Source organism: Pelobates fuscus, chromosome 2 (genome assembly GCF_036172605.1).
Source record: "Pelobates fuscus isolate aPelFus1 chromosome 2, aPelFus1.pri, whole genome shotgun sequence".
In the NCBI taxonomy this organism is placed as follows: Eukaryota; Metazoa; Chordata; class Amphibia; order Anura; family Pelobatidae; genus Pelobates; species Pelobates fuscus.
The window spans coordinates 121,425,002-121,445,655 of record NC_086318.1 but is presented as its reverse complement, the minus strand read 5'-3'; the positions used below and the strand labels follow the sequence as shown (position 1 = coordinate 121,445,655).

Sequence of the window (20,654 nt, the reverse complement as noted above, 5' to 3'; positions counted from 1 at the left end):
GCATGAATAAGCTATGTAGCAGATGAAAAGCCAAAAAAGTAATGGTTATTGGGACTTGCTTTGAATACCTTGCAAGGTCTTCTTGCAGCTGCTGTGTATAGGCCACTATTTATTTTTATCTTTTATGTTTTGCTTAGCCTTATGCACAGCATTTGCACAGATTCACATTTTAAATAGGAAATGACAGATGGTGTTTAAAGAATTCATTTTGGTCAAACACTGGCCCGTTTTTTAATCTAAATTACTGTGAATGTTTGTAAGTAACAATGATGGAATTTTTTTGACTTGAAATGTTACATTGTCATTTTTTTATTTATTTTTTTGCAGCTAGAACGTGTAAATCTTTCAGCCGCTCAGACTCTTCGAGCAGCTTTTATAAAGGTAAGCTTTTAATTAATTTGCTAACTTTGTTGTATAGTCCACCAAAATAGTCCCTGCAGACTCTGTTTTGTTAGACCTAAAAATAAACCAGTGCAGCACATCACATTTTTATTCTGAAAGTGAAGTTACTTTACACACTTAAATATTCTGAATCTCTCTGCTAAAGAAACAAAATCTTGTCCTTGACCTGTTTTCTGTAACCACAAATGTCCTTTGTTTTCATGTGGATCTTACATAGTTTCTTTTGAATTGTATCTATCTATTGAGTTTTATCCAAACACATGATTTATTTGTTTTTGTGAATACTTTTGGCAACTATTTAGTTGTCCTACTCTCCATCTGAAACACTTAGGTTTTCTTCCTTTCTCCCTTCCCCCTGAGTTGCTGGTGACTTATTTCTGTATTTGCGTTAAGATATGGATCTTTGTGATGTACTTTGGTATGGTACAGCTTGTAATGCATTGCTCTGTAATTCCCTGTTCACTTTGGAAGTGCAAGAAATGGTAGATGAGTCAGTGTGAGAATCTTAAGACCTGCCCTTAACTTAATCTCCAACTGCTTTGCCATCTTCTATAAAGAGAAACCCACAAGCATACAAGATCTTTAATCATTATCGTAAATGGCCCATCCTGATTCAGCATGCTTACTGAGCAATCTCCAGGTGAAAATATCAGGCCGCAAGCATTTCTTTGCTTCCCAGGTGAAAACCCTAATTACACACATGAAATGCAAATGTAATTATGGATTTTTCTTGGGAACCATGGTGACCTGCTTGCCAAGGTGACTAGTGTACTGTTGCAGTGGCAGCAGCTTCTGATGGCAGTTATTAGTAAATCACTCTTAATACTGACCTGACCTGCTTAAGCAGATGCTTTAGAACAATAGATTTAAAAGTACTATACACATTTACTGACAGACACACACTCAGTGACAGACACACACTAACACACACACACACTAACACACACACACTCTCTAACACGAACACTCTAACACACCAACACACACCAACGTTTTTTTTTCTGTTTTAAATTTAATCCCCCCCCCCCAACCTCCTTACCTGTGGGAGAGCTGAGGGGATTCCTAAGGACTGTATCACTAGATTTTGCCGACCTGCTTAGAGCCCCCTGAGTTTCAAGCAGACAACAGGTCATGTTACTTCCTGGTTTTGTTAGCACATTGGAGCTAAACTCAGGAGGTAGCTATTGCACAGAGGACCTGCCTTGCAAAGACTTCTAATTGAGCTGCATTGGGAAGTCTGTGACAGCCACAGAAAGTTTGGGCTGGGTTTGAAGGGGAGAGTTTGCAAAGGCAGCAGGCGAGAACTACAGGTTGTGCAAGCTGATTTTAGATATATCCCCAATGAACAAGGCATAATTAAAATTTATTTGGGGTATATCTATTAAACAGTGATATTTATTTGTGCAGTGGAGTGTCCCTTTAAGCAAAAACAACCAAAATGTGCACAGCCAGTTAATTTGAAAATGGTATACATGCATATTTATTTGGGTGTAAAGTTTCAAACCTGGCCACAAAGTCATGCTGGCTTAGCAGGAAGGGATCTTATCTATAACCATGTACTGCTGTGCCAACAGATGTTTGATTCTTGCTAAACACAGCCAAATTAACCCTTCAAGTGCTGTAATCAGCTTTGCAGCCTCTACGAGGTAATTTAATACACTACGCACATCATATTTATTAACAACATTTCTACAGAGAAACAATCATGACAGGTCACACTTCCCATTCTGCTTAGCTGACCAATAGCCTATATCTGCATTTAATCATTTATTGGAATAGCTTGGGTAAGCTGTAAGTTGTGTCTGCATCATTGATACATTTTCCTCAACCTATAGGCTGAAAAAGAGAACCCCGGTCTCACACAAGATATAATTACAAAAATCCTTGAAAAAAAGAGCGTAGAAGTGAACTTCACAGAGTCCCTCTTGCGTATGGCAGCGGATGATGTTGAAGGTAAGTTGAAAGAAAGTTGTATTTTGAGTTTTGTTTTGTGTGTTTGCTTGACTTATTTACTGGTTTACTAGTCCTATTGTTATATATTTACTTTTTTTTTTTACTTCTTTTTTTTTTTTTGCTGTACCTTCAGAGTATATGATTGAAAGGCCAGAGCCAGAATTCCAGGAACTTAATGAGAAAGCACGAGCACTTAAACAGATCCTTAGCAAGATTCCTGATGAAATCAATGATCGAGTGAGATTCCTTCAGACAATCAAGTAAGTAGTGCTGCTCCTCTACCCTTTTCCATTCTTTCACCATTTGCAAGGTAGACTAATGGCAGCTTTGTCCCCTTGCACTATGGCTTGCTGGTATAACTTTGATTAATTTTTTTTTTGGATAGACCGGCCACCAATGTGGACCACTCTGGTTTATTTACTAAATAGTGAATGGAAAATCGAATTGCAAATAATAGGCAGAAATAGCTGGTTTAGAAAGTTCTCAAACTCTGTTATAGTCACAGCTTAGTTATTTTAGATCTAATTTAGAGTTTGGATTTCAATTCAATACAATTTCTTATTTTGTAAATAAGTTAGAGATTGTTCGAATGAAAGTAATAAAGTGTTAATACAAGGTCTTGGGTGTTTTTTGGGGTTTGCATGTGTGACTTTGTCTTTTATAGGGTTACTTCAGCCATTTGGAGAGGGCCTTTATTTTTATTTTTTGAGTAATATGCTTTTCTGGGCACTATGAGTATGGTCCACCCCCCCTTCTTTAATTATATTTTGTCATTTTAGGCATTTAGTGGATAACATCTGTTGTCTGTCACACAAACAGTAGGAACTGCAAAAACAAACCTAATCTCCCCCTCATTTTAGAATCGAGTACCATTGATAATACTCTAACCATAAACCAGAGTACACAAATCACTCCCCCACCCCCCCAAACCCCCAGGATAGAAAAGGGGGATCTTCTGTTCTATTTCTGAAATTTGCTTATTTAAATCTTGCTTTGCTGATGTCAGTGGAAAGATGTAAACCTAAATTAACTTTTGTCTGTTTTTAAACAGAGACATTGCTAGTGCAATAAAGGAACTTCTTGACACCGTGAACAACGTCTTCAAGAAGTACCAATATCAGAATCGCAGGGTAAGTGCGTCGCCAGCTAATGCCACTCAGCTTTTGCTAAATACTTTACCATTTTATTTCTTCCCTTTTTCAAAGGGATCCATACCGTGATCAGGGCATTAGCTTCCTGCTTTTATGGTAATAATAAAATTAGGTTCCTTCCCCGCTTCCCCCCCCCCTTCCGATGTCCGTCTGCACTGAGAAACACTGATGCTGTAATGCGTAGTTTATTTTGTGGGTATTTGCAAGAGGCCTGTCTAGAATATTGGTGTATGTTTATAGCTAGTGATTACTCACTGAAAATATCATTGGGAGTTAGTTTGGGGATTAAGAACCAATAGCTTGAACAAACAATAAAGTAACTAATTCAGCGGATAAGCATGTTTTTCCCAAGCATACACTTGGTTTTTCAGCCTTGGAATGCATGCCATATTGCATGTTCTCTCATTATTTACTTGTGGTAAAAGTTAGATACGTAGAACGTGATGTGCATTTCATGGTAACATTTTATGAGGGAAAGAAACGGTCCCTTAAATTCACTCTTTCATTACAGGAGAAGGAATTTAGAGTATTTAAAGTAATGTAATTTTCCTAACATTATCTGGGGCTGGTGTTTAGAAAATGTAATTACGTTTGAGTGTTTTCATTTTAAATAACAATATTTTTTTTATTTGTTTTGGCATTTAACCTAATGTACTGGAAGTGCTTTTTGCAGCCAAAGATTTACTGACTAAATGTTCCCTTTTATCCCCACAGGCACTTGAGCACCAAAAGAAAGAATTTGTAAAATATTCCAAAAGTTTTAGTGACACTCTGAAAACCTACTTTAAAGATGGAAAGTAAGTACTGCGCAATTGCTGAAGAAATTCAATTTCTGAGTTCTAAACAATAGTCCGCTCCAGATCGGCAGATTTGATAAATGGCAGTTTGAGATGGATAAAACAGCACTTTAACCTCTTCAGTACCAAAATGGAGTATCAACATTTTTATTTTGAAGTATATAAACTAGCTCATAAAGCCTCACTCACCCTCATTTATACTCTAGCTATGATTGCCAGCCTGTTTAGGAACAAATTTGTCAGCTACTAGTCACTGGTATAGTGCCTGTAAATGTGCTTAAAATAGAACTCCATCCAGAAGGAAAGTTAATTCAAAAGAGGTCATATCATTCCTACAGTCAGGGATTGGGGAGGAGTAAAAAGATTTTACCTTTTTATTGTAAGCAGAAGATCAGCAGTTCAGAGATTGATAAAGACCTTTTATTTTCACAATAAATGATTTACTTTATGTGGGTATAGGACAAAGAACACTGTATTCTCTCTCTCCTGCAACGGTCATCAAAACAAAACACTAAGCCCTCAGTGAATACTATCCTAGAAACCTACTTTTTCTACCCTACCCTTACCTTTTGTCACTATACCCCACTTCCTCTAGCATGCAAACTCATTGAGCAGAGTCCTCAATTCATGTGTTCCTGTCCAACTCGTCTACTTACAAACACGTGTCTTTTAGTCCACCCATTGTACAGCGCTGCGGAATTTGTTGGCGCTTTATAAATAATAATAATAATAATAATAAAATAATATATGCTAAAGCTTTGTATTTCCCATATATTTTTATAAAGGATGAACAAGTAAAATTTAAATTATTTATATCATTTTAATTTTTAAGTTGGTTTGCAAAGCAATCTATATAGCATTGTTTGGATGCTAGCTGTGCATTCATTGCTTCAAATCTCATGCTAATATTTTTGCATTCACAAAGTGTTAGCTAATGAAGGGGTTGAAGCAAAATACTGTGACTTTTCAAAAATGCATGTCCTAATATGTTCACAAGGGGTGAATTTCTACTGTTACCAAAACATTTAACCCTGCATTAGCTATTCCTGTTGTTAAAGCAACACTTAGGTTAATGAAGTGGTTTCTCTGTATAGATAATGCACATTATAAACACCATGGATTACATTTTTAGAACTGGGCTGTGTGCAGCCACAAGTTTGTAGTCTCACATGCACAAGTTTGGACAGATTGCTTCTTTCATGTCAGGGCCAAAATACATGTGTATTTAAAAGGATGAAAGGTGCCCACAGGATGGGTTGGTAAACACCAAGTTTAGACATTGTTTGCCTTAATAAGGTGAGATACTATATGTACATATCTAATTAAAGCTTTACTTTTATTATGCATATATACTTGCATGATTTACCAGGTGCCAAAACCAATAAGGGGACAAAAAAAAAAAGGAAATATGTACAGTGGTAGGATTGTGGACCTACAGTTAGCAAATATTTAAATATGTGCAGTTTAGAGAGTATCTTGGACTCAATATGTCCTTGTAAAATTACTTTTGGTTTAGAATTGGTTTTAGAATCTAGTTATGCCCTTTTCAAAGGTTCTCTCAAACACTGAATACCACTAATGATATCTACCTCACTATGTGGTAGGTGAATACATTTATGCATGCATTGTTAAAGCACTCCAAATCGGTAAACAACTGTGGGGGAGGGTGGGGTGGTGGTATGTCTCAAATAACAATTAGCTAGCACTATCAACTATGCATATGGAATACATTTAATGCCTGACCTGCTTGAATTGATGCTAGTGTGATTATATAAGAAACGTACAGGGTTCTAGGGTTAACCGCATACATACATATTTATTGCTAAACCCTGCCCAAATATGCATTAGCTACTATGGTTAAGTGCTATTGGATTTGTAAGGATCTAGTATCTAATAATAAGGTAACTGACTTAATAAATATATTTTTACAATGGTGTTGCCTTAAAATTCCTATTCAATTAAAATACATTATTGATTGCTATTTTCTTCTATATGACATTTTGATTGATTTTTACAATTTACAATGTTTTTTTTCTTTTTGCAGGGCATTAAATGTATTTATAAGTGCCAACCGCCTAATTCATCAAACCAACTTGATACTCCAGACCTTCAAAACTGTGGCCTGAAACTGTAAATGACTAAGCTGTAATTTTCAGTGGTGGACAGAGCTACTCTATTGTGTAAATTAAGTTTTGACTGTATAAATTATCAGTTCCTCCAGAGGGACATAAATGCAGGATGTTGAATGGGATTATTGCCATCTTACACCATATTTTTGTAAGATTTATTGTAGCTTCTCATAATCTCACGATGAAGATTTTGCATCACTTTTTGCTATTATCATTCTTTTCAGAATTATAAGCCAAAAGAATTTACGCCTTAATGTGTCATTATATAACATTCCTTATAAGAATTGTAAATATTGGTGTTCTGTTTCTGACATTTTAACTTGAAACCGAAAAGCTGCAAGATTATGTATTTAACAATATTTGGTGGCAAATATTCAATAAATAGTTTACATCTGTTAAATTCTATTTTCCTTTTCTATTTTGCTTATGGGGGAGTGGAATGATGTACTGAGTTGAAGACTCCATTTTATAAAACCTGCAGTGGGTGGCAGATGCGTATCTATCCTCAGAACTAAATGAGAGGTAATGCAGTTTAATTTATGGGCATCCCAGTTTTATTTCACTTGAAAAGTCCTTTACAATCTGTTATGTGACGTTGACTGGACATGAAGAATAAAGCTACTGTAGAATTGATCTTAAAGTGTCCAATTGATCTAAGATGTTTTTTTTTGTTTTTCGTAAAAAGGAATAAGATTGTTTGTAAACAAAAATAACGTGATAAGGTTCCAAATGTACAGCAGCAATCTGTGCTATTGCAGTGGTTTCCATGGTGATTGTCCAACATTTACAACTTCGCTAACCAATTGCTACTTTTTTCCCTTATTACTTTTTGTGTATATTAAAAAAAAAAAAGTGAGAAATGTTGAATATCATGGTAGTGTTAACAAACATTGTTTAATTTAGTACTTACCTGTAATCCAGCACATGTGCAGCAAGGCACCAATCAAATGCTTCTAATTGAAAAGTGTTCAATCCAATGCTTTTCTCTGAGGTGTATCAGAGGATATTAAGTTTTCATGAGGAAACAGTGAATCACCATCTTGGGCTGACAGTGTAACAGACACTAGAGGTGTATTTAGCCCCACATTGAAAATATTGATGTATTTTAGAAACTGTTTTAATGTGTTTTACATTGTGGGAGCAAAACAGCAGGCCCACTGCACCCAGACCATTGAGATGTAGGAGTGGCGTGGTTGCTTACAGTGGACCTTTAAGTATAAAGGCATTTGTATAAAATATTCACAAACAAAAAAATATCTAAGGCAGTAGCCCCCCAATGCTTGCCCCGATTGGCTTAGATCATCAAGACTAATTATCTTAGCCATGGTGGCATGGTGTGGGCAAAAAGGTGAGTAAAAACTTTTAATGTGATCGGAGGGGGGTGCGGTCACCTAGACACAGTCACTGATTTAACACTCATTCTCTTACACACTCAATTTTTTATTTTTAAGTCCACCCAACCTCCCTGCCTTTGAGGGGTGCTCTTATCTTTACGCTCTGCTCCCTCGCGCGCTGTTTAGTGATGCCGTGGCTAGAGTGACGTCATATTGTGGCTCACGGCATCACTGCAGGGTGCTGCAGGGAGCAAAGCAGGAAGATCACAGCTTCCTGCCTTCATGCTCCCCCTTAGCGAGAACACCGGCCTCCTTCATTCTCCCCCCAGCCGCCGGCCTCTGAGGGAACAGGCGCACAAAGACCCAGCCGCCAGTATAGAACTCGTAGTCGACCTAGTGCCTGGGATTTGTTGAGCTCTGAATAAGATGCATATCTTCACTATGACCATGGCCTCGGCTTGTAAGTCTTTATGTGCCCATTTTATTATTATTTTTCGAAAATTATTTTTTTCTTTTTTTTTTCTTCTTCTTGTGGGCAGTCTTAACTTCATTAAGGTGAATCTAGTTCCTTCAATTCAGTGACATTAACTTTTTTGTTTTTTACAAATTGCTCAAGAATCCGTTTTGTTACTGACCTTTTAAATAACTTTATCTGCAGCCAAAAAATATATATTTTTTTAATATTTAAAGGGGCACTCCACTGACCAAAAGAAAAGCTGCAGATATCTTGTCTGAAGCCATTGCACATCTTCTCCGAACGCAGCCCAGACTTTGTGGCTGTTCAATCACAGACTTGCAGCTCAATGGAAGAAACAGAACTGGTTGTATGACAGCCAGGGGGTATAACATGCTTATTTTATAGAAGTAACAATTTCTATTAAAATCTGCACTTTTTATAATAATGGAAAAAGAGGACACACAGTTCACATATAAGCACTTCAGCATGCTGAACTGTCTCAGGTGTCTGGGGTGTCCGTTAAGAGGAAAACAATTGCATGGGCCGTAATGACCTCCTTTGCTTGATCTTCCATCCAGTGCCAAGACATTATCCTTAATATGTAGAAAATTCACATGAATCAAGGAATTAGGGTGTCTTCGTCCTTTAGTGGAGAGAAGCAAGTATGCTTTCAGAATTCTACAGCACACTGCATGTCAATTGTGTTAATATGGGATGATCGGAAGCCTCACAATTTATTCTAAATATATAAATGGGGTGCATGCATATATACCACCTTGTCAAGTATTAAGCCATGGCAACAGGAGAATTAGCTGGTCAATGGTTAATTAGCATTTTTTCTGTGCATTTAAAGGAATTTTAACCTCACAAATCAAGGCGTCTGACATTTATATTTATTTACTCATTAAACTAATGGCTCAGCCAGTGTAACTTTCTATAGCACTGCTATGTTTATCCCAATAAGCAGTGCTTTATGGGAACTTATAGGGTTTCTGTTTTTAGTGTGTTTTTTGAGCAAAAAGGGAGGGAAAAAGTTTTTGGCTTTAAAACAAACAAAAAAAAAACCTAATGTTGCATGAAACAAATTTGGGTACATGGAGTAGCCCCTTTTGGTTGTTATAAAATGGGGGGCGGGCGCTCAGCCCACACAAAGGGAGAACACCGACTTGCTTGCTCTCCTTGGCAGGCTGCTGGCCTGAGGCGCAGTAGCAGTTTATAATGCCCTGAGCCAATGAACCGAATAGAGGAGTGCGGGTGGGGCTATATGACATCACTGTCATAACCTCTGCACGACCTCCTCCCGTATGTAAGTAAGGGGGAGGCAGAAGGATTCAAGAGTACAACCACCAGCCTGTCCAGCAGGGACCTGCCTTGCCCAACCAGGTAGTCAGCCACCCGTGCCCACCAAGGTCAATTTGTGTATTCACAAAGGCCAAAGATTTCATAAAAAAAAGACTTAATATCATGCATGTGTACATATCCAGGCATGTATAGTATTAGTATTTATATGTGCTGTGTATATAATTTAAAGGGACACTATGGTCACCAGAACAACTACAGCTTATTGCATTTGTTCTGGTGAGTAGAATCATTACCTTCAGGCTTTTTGCTGTAAACACTCTTTTCAGAGAAAATGCAGTGTTTACATTACAGCCTAGTGATAACTTCACTGGCCACTCATCAGATGGCTGTTATAGCTACTTCCTATCTCAGTCTTGCCTAATGTACATCACAACATATCAGTATCTCCTCCCTCTGCATGCAGACACTGAACTTTCCTCATAGAGATTAATTGATTCAATTCATCTCTATGAGGAGATGCTGATTGGCCAAGGCTGTGTTTGAATCATGCTGGCTCTGCCCTTGATCTGCCAATCCTATGGGGAAGCATTGTTTTTGGCTCAGAACAACACTTCTGATGATGTCAGCAGGCAGCTTGCTGCTCTGTGGCAGAGCCAGCAGTTTTAGGCTTGAATACAAGTAAGATTTTACTATATTTAGAGAGGCATGAGAAGGCCAGGGGGGATAGATGGTGGTTTTAACATTATAGGGTCAGAAATATGTTTGCGTTACCGACTCTATAGTGTTCCTTTAATAAATATATATATATATATATATACCAATTATGTTGGGGGGCAATAATGTTTGAAAAACACCAAGCCACTTCTGCCTGAAGTCAGTGGATAGTAAATACTTTGTTAAACACAGATCTGCACACACCAGTAACCAACCTCATGCTGATGAGTTACATAAAAAAAAAAAATATATATATATATATATATATATATATATATATCTGTCCATGAGTGGTTATCGGGCTTTGCAACTCTTCCTGACTTGTGTTTAACCCCTTAAGGACACATGACATGTGTGACATGTCATGATTCCCTTTTATTCCAGAAGTTTGGTCCTTAAGGGGTTAAAAATGTAAATGAACACTATAGTGTCAGGAATGCAGCACTGACACAGGAAGTACCTCTAGTGGCCATATGAAAAGGCAGTGTTTATTTTAAAAAGCCTGCAGGGACTGCGTATACTCACCAGAACTTCTACATTAAGCTATAGTTGGTCTGCTGACTATAGTGTCCCATTAATATATGCAATATGTATATATTGTAAGCAGAATGCATTTTAAATACAAAAAATACAATAACACTCATGCAATAATATACATGTATAAATGAAGGGACTGCATGGGGGGGGGGGGGGGGGGGGGGGGGGGGATGGGCAGAGTGTATTGAGGACACTGGCCTTGGGGCAGCAAGGAGGATGAATCCGGCCCTGGGTGCTCAGTCTAGAACTAATAATTAAACTTTTGATCTGTGCCTAAAATGCACAAACACAGAGTTCTCAACATGACTTATTTCTTATGAGAAGAGCAACAACCTCCCCCTCTGCCAAAAAAAAAAAAAGCTACCTCCAACAAACCATTGTTGTGAGTTACACTACAGCATGTGTTGACTAACTTTGTGTAACGTTGCTTGGAAACCATGCACTCAGAGCTTGGAAGCAAAGGCATGCATTTCATTGTGTCCATTCGACTGAAGTGTCAAATAGGAAAATTATAGAATTCAAAACATCTTTGCAAATAATGCAGCATTAAACTAATCTCACTCAATACCTGCTTTTAAGGTAAGCAGCAAAAACAACAACAAAAAAAAACCTTTCTACAGCAAAGAACCATGCTCCTACCTTAATCTTGCCTAGACATACCTCCTCATTTGTACACTGTGCTAGTCACCATTTAATATTCAGCGTGCACAGCTCAAGTCGCTGCCCTTTTGAGTAGGGAGTGAAGGAGCTTATTAGGGATCTGCCATGAACAACTTACATGTAACTCAGCCCAGGGAGAAAGAGAAAAGTGCTCATGTTTCTGCCAAAAAAAAAGAAGAGCACTCTGATGGAGTCAGGCAAACAAGTGACACAATTGAAAACCGACTGAATATAAAGGAATTTGCAGAACTTCAGAATCTTTTCAAGGTAAGTTAAAAATAAACTATTATAAAATGAACAGATGCTATGTGATTTATTTATTATGAGCAGACATCTGAACATGTGTTGGTGACAATATTATTACTAATTTAGAATTTATAAAGGGGCCAACAAATTCTGTAGTGCAGTACAAAGCTAAGGGTCGTTATTGGAAATCTAGGACAGTTGGCATGTATCTAAAGCGTGCAATGATTTATTTATATTTTACAAGAAATAGTACATTTGTGAAGAAAAGTTCGTAAAAAGGAGCTGTTACCATGGAAACCTATGGAAACAAATTGCTTTGGTTCTCATGGATTACTTAAGTTTTAGAACTTCAAACCCAAATTACTTTTCTTAAAGAAATATGCAAAATTGTGAGAGTGAAATTGGCCACTAAGGGTATCTCAATTAAAGTAAATATCAGTTGATCATGCAAAACAGTGTGTGATATAGGCCTCTATCTAGTAGTGCAAGGGGTCAGCAATATATGGCATGTGTGCCAGGTATGGCACTTGAGGTGCCTTTGCACGGCACTCAAGGTTGCCAGAGCCAAAGAGGCTCTGACCTATCAGGAGTACCAGTGGGACTTCAACCATCTGCTCATGCAACCCAGTCGTTGATTGCAGGTGGTTATGGACAATCCTCAATTTACACATTGCAGTGCATAGAGGAAGTAATCTCAGAAACCTTCCTCCCAGCACTTGTGAACAGGAATCTGCACTGGAGTTTTGTCGTCGTTCCCCCCCCCCCCCTTATTCTGATTTAGGGCCCCCACGTGCTGCTCGGGGGTGGGGGCTGTGGGGGAGAACAATAGGTCCCCCACCCTTATTCTACTTTAGGGCCCCCACTCAGCCGCTCAGGGCATGTTTTTCAACAGTGAAGTGGGCGCTCAGTGCTCCCTCCTGCCAGTCACTCTGTGTAGCGTGGCCGAGCGGGGCAGTGCTCACCGCGGTACATAAACTTCTGTTTCCTGTACCCGGCCAGACTGAAAGGAAGTGCTCACTGAAAGAAACTGGATCTCCTGTACTGTGGTCTGCTCCACTCGGCCATGCTACAAGAAAGTTAGGAGGCACACATGTCGACCAAGGGGCGGGAGAGAGAGGGGCACTAAAGGATGGGGATGGTGGGGGAAGGAACACTATGGGGGAGGGGGAAGAACACTATGGGACATGGGAGGGGGGAGAGGAACATTAAGAGTTGGGCACTAAGGTACAGGGGAGGGAAGAGAAAAGGAACACTGAGGATGGGGAGGGGGACCACTAAAAGAGACGGGAGAGGAACACTAAGAGGGGAGGAGGTGGGAGGAACATTAGGGGGAATGGGGATATGGGAATGCACTAAGAGACAGGTAAGGGGGGGGGAAAATGAACACTAAGGGACGAGGGAGGGGAGAGGACCACTAATGGCCATGGAAGGGAGAGTGGCACAGGAGGCGTGAGTGGAGAGAAAGACACACAGACGGACATAGGGGGGAGAAAGACACACACATGGGCCTGGAGGTGAGAAAGTTCACAGAGGGGCTGGGGATGAAAGCGACACACAGAAGGGCATGGGGGTGGAAATGCAAAGGGGCTGGGGGGTGAAAGAGACACAGATGGGCTGGAGAAGAGGAAAAAGAGACACAGAGAGGATCGGGGGGAGCTATATGGGCTGGTGAAAAAGAGAAACACACAAAGGAGCTGGTAAGAGTAAAAGACACAAGTGGCTGGGGGGGAGTAAGACACACAAAGTGGAGTTGTAAGAGATACACAATGGGGGAAAATATGGGATAAGATACACTAAAGAGGTAAGACATTTGAAAAAGGAGTTAAAAAACAAAAGGCGGGTTAAGAGGCACACAGGTGAAGATGCTTTTTGGGAGGGGAGTGGTGGGGGGCAAAATCATCTTCACCTGTGTACCAAAGAATCATTGCACTGGCCCTGCCTGTCAATCATTGTTAAGTGTTCTGCTCTTTGACATGGCAGTTAACATAGCGAAAGCATACAGAGACGATGAGAGATTAAAAAAATGTTTAATAAACAAAATTTACCCCAGCTATGCCATGTCTGAACTAGGCTGTGATGTCATTTACTAAATCTTTTATATAAATTCAAAATAAATGGAGCATCTTATGAAAAAAGATTAACATACCTCATAGGTGACTTTCTGCGTTTTATTTAATAGTGAGAGTTCCCTTTTAAAAGCTTCTAATCCCATTTAATAGATCCTTAATCTCGCTTTTAACTACCACTTATTACATATCAGCAATATTTGAGCTTTTCTGTTTAGCCTGTGACATATGGTTTTTTAAACCCATTACTAGCTAAAAGAGTTTACCGTATATTATGTATTAATACATACAGTTAGAATGTGGATTTGCATATTCACAGTTCATCGCTAAAATGTGAATTGTAAGGGATTCAAAGTGGATAATTTTTCCAGTTTATTTTAGCCTAAAGCCTGAAATTCACTTTGAATTCTTGACCCTTCACACATTATGAATACGCTGATCAATTTTAGTAGCTCTGACACTGCTCACTGCAACTATAAACTAGCAACTAGGCAGCCATTGCCCCCTCCCCAAAAATAATTATTGCCCAATGTCTCCAAGCCCATAGGAACCTCCCTAATAAAAAATCCTGCCTATCCCCCTCATCCTAATTATAGTGTGTGCGGCCAATAAATCTAAAACCCTTAGACATACTTACCAAGAGATGTTTTCTTTCTTTTTAAAATCTTATTTACTTTTGTTCCACGAAAGGCCAAAAAAAAAACATTAATTGCTGACATTTCCACAAAAAAAATCAAAAAAAATCACCTGATTCGCAAAAACATCTGATGGAAAAAATGAAACCGCAACAAAAAATTAATCCATGTGATCTCTATGAGATTTTACACAGAATGAGGTTTCAAGGCGGGAAAAGCTGTATCCACGATTTAAAATCTCAGTAGAGCACTCTGCTTAGCTACCTTGTAAGCCAACCAATGTGACCGCTCTGACAGCCAAGTCTCACTTCTCTCAAGGTTTACCTGGGAATATTCCAATGGCAAGTCTCGTAAAAAATGTGACCTGTCTGTCAGATTGCTATGATTGATTAGCTGGAGATTAGACTGGAATTAAAACATTTATTAAGCTGCTGCAAAATATATGCAAGAACAATGAAACAAAAATAACAAAAAATAAAGATACATTTGTATCCACCACCATTTAGCTCTCCCCATGTCCTTCCGTTTCTCTGGAATTCTACAAAGTGGAAGCCTAGGACAATTGGGTGAGAGCCTCAGCTGATGCCGGGCCTAAACTAATCAGAATCTGCAGTATGGATACAAAGGATGGGCTTGTGTAGCATAGCAAATTATGCTGAAAATAAAAACAATTTAAGTTTAATAAAATAAAAAAAGATTAAAATACCCAACGTTACTAGCTGTAATTTAACATACACATTGCACCCAGTGGATTTCAGGATTGCATCTTTTTAACCTTCCTAATATTTACCTTTTCTAGTCTCCAGGATTAAGTCAACAGGAATGCATGAACAGAGAAGAATTTATGGAAAAAACATACACTGCTTTGGGCCATGGTAATAAAGAGGAATATGGGGAATTATTTGATAAGATAGATGTGAGTCGTGAAGGCTTCATTGATTGGGACAAATTAACATCTTTCATGTTGCTTGAGCTTTATGAGAAAGATGAGCGAGCAAAATCATCAGCAATCCCCCAATGGAAAGATATTCGCAGTCTTCCATTAATTCACAAGGAAAACATCCAAAATGTTGTTTATTTGAAAGGTTCCTGCCGTTATATAACTCTGAGCAAAGACGGATCACTGGGAGTCTGGGGAGAGAATTTAAAGTTACAACGAAACCCGAGGATCTCTACCGATACTGTCAAGCTCAAAGATTTATGGGCTACAAGCTTGGTGTTTCTGGGTAATGTAAACAAGGTAAATATGGATGTAAATAATGCAATGTATATGTCAATATGAAAAAAAAAAAAAAAACAGGAAAGGAAAGGACTCGATGGTAACCATGGTTTTCTCAAATAATTTTCTTTGTCAAGCATCTGCAGCACAGTATGAAACATATTGTGCTCTTACTATGCTTTTGAGTTGGGAAAGATATCAAGGAATGTAATTGCTAGCCTGTGTGAAAAGGCCAAATAAATGAGCAATGTCAGAGAGTAATGAATAACATAAATCTAAATTTAAAAAAAAAAAAAATGGCGCATTCATTACATGGTGCCATGGAGAATTTGGAAAAACAATGGGTCATGTAGATATATTACTGTAACATTCTCTAACAGTTTATTCAGAATTCATTGATTGTACTTGTATTCCCTCAAGTAATATTTCTCAAATTCAACTCTTAGAGTTCAGACTGTAACGTAGACCTTTATTACAAATAGAGTTGGGCTCATTCTAAAGCACACTATAAACTGCATTTGTTAACAAACAAATAATTTTTGGTTATTAACTTGCTCCCTTGAAATTAGTTTGCTAAATCTAGCCCAGCTGCTTTATTTGTGGTGAAAATTGTGTCCCTGGGAGTTAATTGGAGTATTACCCACTACAGTTATCAGAAATTGTACAATTTATAACACCACGGCAAGGGCATTTTGCCCATCTTAGAAACTAATTAACATTGTGTTCCTCTTATTACTTTGGGACACATGAAAAAAAAAAACAACCCAAAAAACATTTTGTCTAGTGTAAACAACATTTTGTACACCGTATTGGTAATTTTCAAAGATCATAGAAAGCTGGTCAATAAATTTTTTGTGGCTTGATGTCAGAATGGCTTGCTAGTATTTTGGTCAATTAAAAGTACACCTATTTTCAAAATGAGTTTTCTCCTCTTATTATTAAATATTGTAGTTATGGAGCTTTGTTCAGATACTTTCTAATTCCAATTCCCAGGCCATTCAATTTCCTTTAATACCCATTCACCATTTATCAGTTTAAATAAGAAAAACTAAAACCCATAGAAACCTATGATTTTAAAAAAAATCCTATTTAATACCTGCCACTAGGCCTAACATGCAGCAAAACTTGACTAAATTCTACTCAAAATCCACCTTACCTTGGTCCTAACTGCCTATATAGGCCCACAAAGTTAGTTTCTAGGACCTCAACCCTCTTTGTGCATGATCAACTTCTGTAATACGCATTTATATAAGCATTAGTGCCTCTGCAGTGAGCACCAACGTTCTCAGCTGCTACACTCAATTACACAAGGTCCACCGGACACGTATATAATTAAAGGGGGATCTGCAAAAAACTAATAAATTCAGTGGAATAAAATACCCTGACCCTCTATCCCAGTATTCTTCAGAAAGTCCAAAAATGAAACTACAACATCTGCATGCCCCTGTTGGGAATAATACACTTTGTCTATATTGATCCAATGTATGTTGTCCAATCTGATTTCTTTATACTCCTTGAAATATTTATTTTATTTTTTTGAACTATGCTGAACTATTGAATTATTTTGTTATTTTATTTTTGTAGAGTTAGTCGGAGAGAGAGGAAGTGTTAGCTGACCCAGGGAAGGATGTAGTATATGTCGTTGATGTATGTTGCGTGTGTCAAGGATGGATTTCCATGTTTTGAGGAACTGAGTGTGGATATGACTGGGTTTGATTGGACCTTTGGAATAGGGAAATAGTTAGGAGATATAGAACTTAAGGTCCTAGTTGTGATTACTGTAATAATTGCAAGTCTGATGATAATATATTTTATGATTAAAATATGCAAATAGTTTTTTTCTATTATTATTAATAAGTGTTTCCCAATTCCTCCTGATACCCGAGCTATGTACTCACAGGTGCATATGTTATTAGTCATAAGTGGTGTTAATGTGAGGGATTACATGTCTACACGGTTGAGGTTCCCCGGATGTGCTTTTTCCTTAAATATGAGTTTTTGCCACTGGGTGTTTTACCTGGCCCCAGATCACCGGGTGGACTGGTAATCGTAGACCCTGGTCCACGGACGGCGGATAGGTATTATTCCCACTTTGACTATATGCGTTCACGTTGTGAACGAAGGAGGGAAACTGTTGGGAATAATACAATTTGTCTATATTGACCCAAGGCTCAAGCTACAGATGACCGGATGTTCAGTCTGTTTAAAATTGGCTAACTTGGAGCATGTCAGCTATTTGAAATAATATATTTTGTATACATACAATGCTTAGTGAATATACCTCTAGACAAGAGCTGTAGAACAAGTGTTACTGTAATTTCCTGTGTGTTTCAGCTGTTCGCCTTATTTCCTGTGTTTTTCCCTTTGATTATAACTGGGTAGTTAATATCTTTAATTCTAAGTGCATATTCATTTTAAGTGCGTAGTTATAGTGAAACTTAGCTTTGTGCAAAGCCTAACCATGAAGATACACCTGCAAGCTTGCTATAGGTTAAGATGTTAAGATAAGATAGATGATTTTATTAGGATTGGATAATGCTTGTAAAGACCACCCCTGTTTCCTCTTGAATATAACCTGTTAGGACAGTCCATTAAACTTTTCTCTTAGAAGTCCCCTTGAACCTTGCATTGTCTTGTCTCTTGTTCGTTGGGGCTCCTCACCAGCTGGTTTAGGGGCAAGGAGAAATACAGAGAGTTGCAAATTGATACAAAAGACCATGGCAAGGGGAAATTCCTGACAAAGAAAATTCCTTACTATCAAGAGAGTCCAAAAAAGTAAACTACAACATCTGTATACCCCCTTTCAGTTAATGGATAGTTCTCTTGTTTGTTTTTTTATATTCTTTATTTTTGAGTGCATAAAGCAAAAACAGTTACATTTGCGTTTGCAATGCCCCAACAGTATATACACACGCTATAATAACAGACAGCAAATTATTAAGGCATTGTAAGGAAATCACAATGCACATTTTTATATTATATCATGAAGAATAAGTTTAAGCATGATGAACAGTTCTAGAGAGAGTTGACGTTTGCGACATAGGCGTGATAACTATAGGCATTGTGATTGAGGGTTATTTCTCCTCGTAAGGCCCCCCAAGTAAATCAGGTTTTGAGTTCCGCTGTGGTAACAAAAGAAAGGGAACATGCTTATGCATTAAATTAAACAAAGGTTAATCTGGGCACATGGTGTGGGCACTGAGGGTGTCCTGCTGGGGTACTGTGGTTCCTGTGCTCAGTTCCGAGGTCAGTCAATGCCTTGCTGGGGTACTCCACTTCCCTGCCCAGATAGTATCTATGTTGGACCCTGTTGCCCTCCCAGGTAGAGCCCGCGTACATGAGTTGGAGATAAGGCCAGGTTATGAAGGTTCGTAAGCTTCTCCTGTGTGTCTTCGAAATTCAGCTTAAGTGTGAGGCAGGCTCTTTGGGATGGCCTGGTCGGGCTGTGGCAGGTTAATTGTTGCAGTGTTTACTGCCTTTCTCGTGCTGGGATGCCTGGCAGTGTTCCGATGGGCAGCTTGTGTATGCCGTGAGAAGGGTTGTGTGGTCCCGCCATTTGCCATGGGATCATGGAGGCAGCTTGCGAGGTAGGTGTTCTCTTGTATCAGAACCTGTTGTTGCCTAAGTTCCAGCTTTCTCCAGAAGGCAGTGAACAAGCTCTCCAGTCTGGCTTTGAGGTCCCAGATTGTGTGAGAGCATGTGGCGACCGCCATTTTCTGCTTCTCCATTGATGGGTGGTGCTCGATCGATACCTGCTTGTGTGTCTTGTGGAGCAGGGTTGCATCCCTGGAGTGGACTGGGATCAGTTACAGTAACACACACAGTTACAGGCAGACAGACACACACACATGGTTACAGGCAGACAGTCACACACACAGCTGCAGGCAGCCAGACACACACACACACACACACACATACAGACAGACACACACACAGCTACAGAAAGTCTCTCCCACACCCACCCACACGCACATGCAGGTACAGGCATGCACACATACTGGTACAGGCATTCACACACACACAGTTACAGACAGTCACACATACACACACAGTAACAGTCACACACAAACACACACACAGGTACAGACAGTCACACACACACACAGTAACAGTCACACACAAACACACACACAGGTACATACAGACACACACACAGTTACAGACAGTCTCTCTCACACACACACAATTGCAGTCACCCACAGAGTTACAGACAGTGACAAACAAAATGACCCGGTGCCCAAACTAGGTGAGGGTAGTACCTCTAGGGAACCAGCTTACGATCCCAAGGCATGAAAAGGAGCCGTCACATTAACTCCAAGGACCCAGCAATCGACAGTGCTTAAAGGGACACTATAGGCACTTTATCTCATTGAAGTGGTCTGGGTGTAGTGTCCCTGTCCCCTTAGTTATACAATGTAAAAAATTGCAGTTTTACAGAAAATACGATGTTTACATTGCAAGGTTAATTCTGCCTGAGTTTAAATCTGTGAAACAACACGCTTTGCATGAGGATGTCCGGTGTCTTCAAATCCTCCATAGGAAATCAATGATTTAATGCTTTACTATGGGGAAGCCCTAATGCTCGTGCAGTTTTCGCTGTGCATGCCCATTAGGTTCTCCCCATTGCTGACATTGTAGGAGGCAGAGTCAGAAACAGGTAAATGTTTATAGTTTTTATTTTACACTTTAAACACTAGAGGGGTTGGGGGGCAGGGAGCAAACAATAGTCTTAGGTTGTTTTTATTCCCAATGCTATATTGTTCCTTTAAGTCATTCCCCTCATCTGTCTGTAGAGGAAGCTACTTTGCTTATATGCTCCTCACTCGCCTAACCCATTGACCCCTGCCTATGCCCTCTGCCTATGACCTCTGCCCAATCCATGCTATAAAAGTAGATTTAGTTGTGGGGAGAGTGGACATTTGCCTAGATAGCCACCTACTGAAGAAGGGTACAATGTTATATACGCTTTCAAAAATGATGTACTGAAACACTAAACAACTCTTCTATGAGCCATAAAGCAGCAATATGCATTTTATTCTTATCTCTGCATAA

General features: G+C 39.0%; 2 protein-coding genes across 2 annotated transcripts in view; both read left to right on the top strand.

The window, feature by feature from the left end:
• PDCD10 (programmed cell death 10) overlaps window positions 1-6,832 on the top strand; it is a 29,872-nt gene extending 23,040 nt beyond the window's left edge. The window contains exons 3-8 of the mRNA XM_063442614.1: window positions 328-381; window positions 2,238-2,355; window positions 2,489-2,615; window positions 3,407-3,485; window positions 4,221-4,303; window positions 6,348-6,832. Of these exons, the coding sequence (XP_063298684.1) occupies window positions 328-381; window positions 2,238-2,355; window positions 2,489-2,615; window positions 3,407-3,485; window positions 4,221-4,303; window positions 6,348-6,429 (543 nt within the window). The 3' untranslated portion in view covers window positions 6,430-6,832. The remainder of the gene's footprint in view (window positions 1-327; window positions 382-2,237; window positions 2,356-2,488; window positions 2,616-3,406; window positions 3,486-4,220; window positions 4,304-6,347) is intronic.
• A 4,440-nt stretch (window positions 6,833-11,272) lies between these two features.
• The window catches only part of WDR49 (WD repeat domain 49), a 110,434-nt gene continuing 101,052 nt past the window's right edge, over window positions 11,273-20,654 (top strand). The window contains exons 1-2 of the mRNA XM_063441688.1: window positions 11,273-11,703; window positions 15,183-15,623. Coding sequence (XP_063297758.1) covers window positions 11,542-11,703; window positions 15,183-15,623 — 603 coding nt within the window. The 5' untranslated portion in view covers window positions 11,273-11,541. The remainder of the gene's footprint in view (window positions 11,704-15,182; window positions 15,624-20,654) is intronic.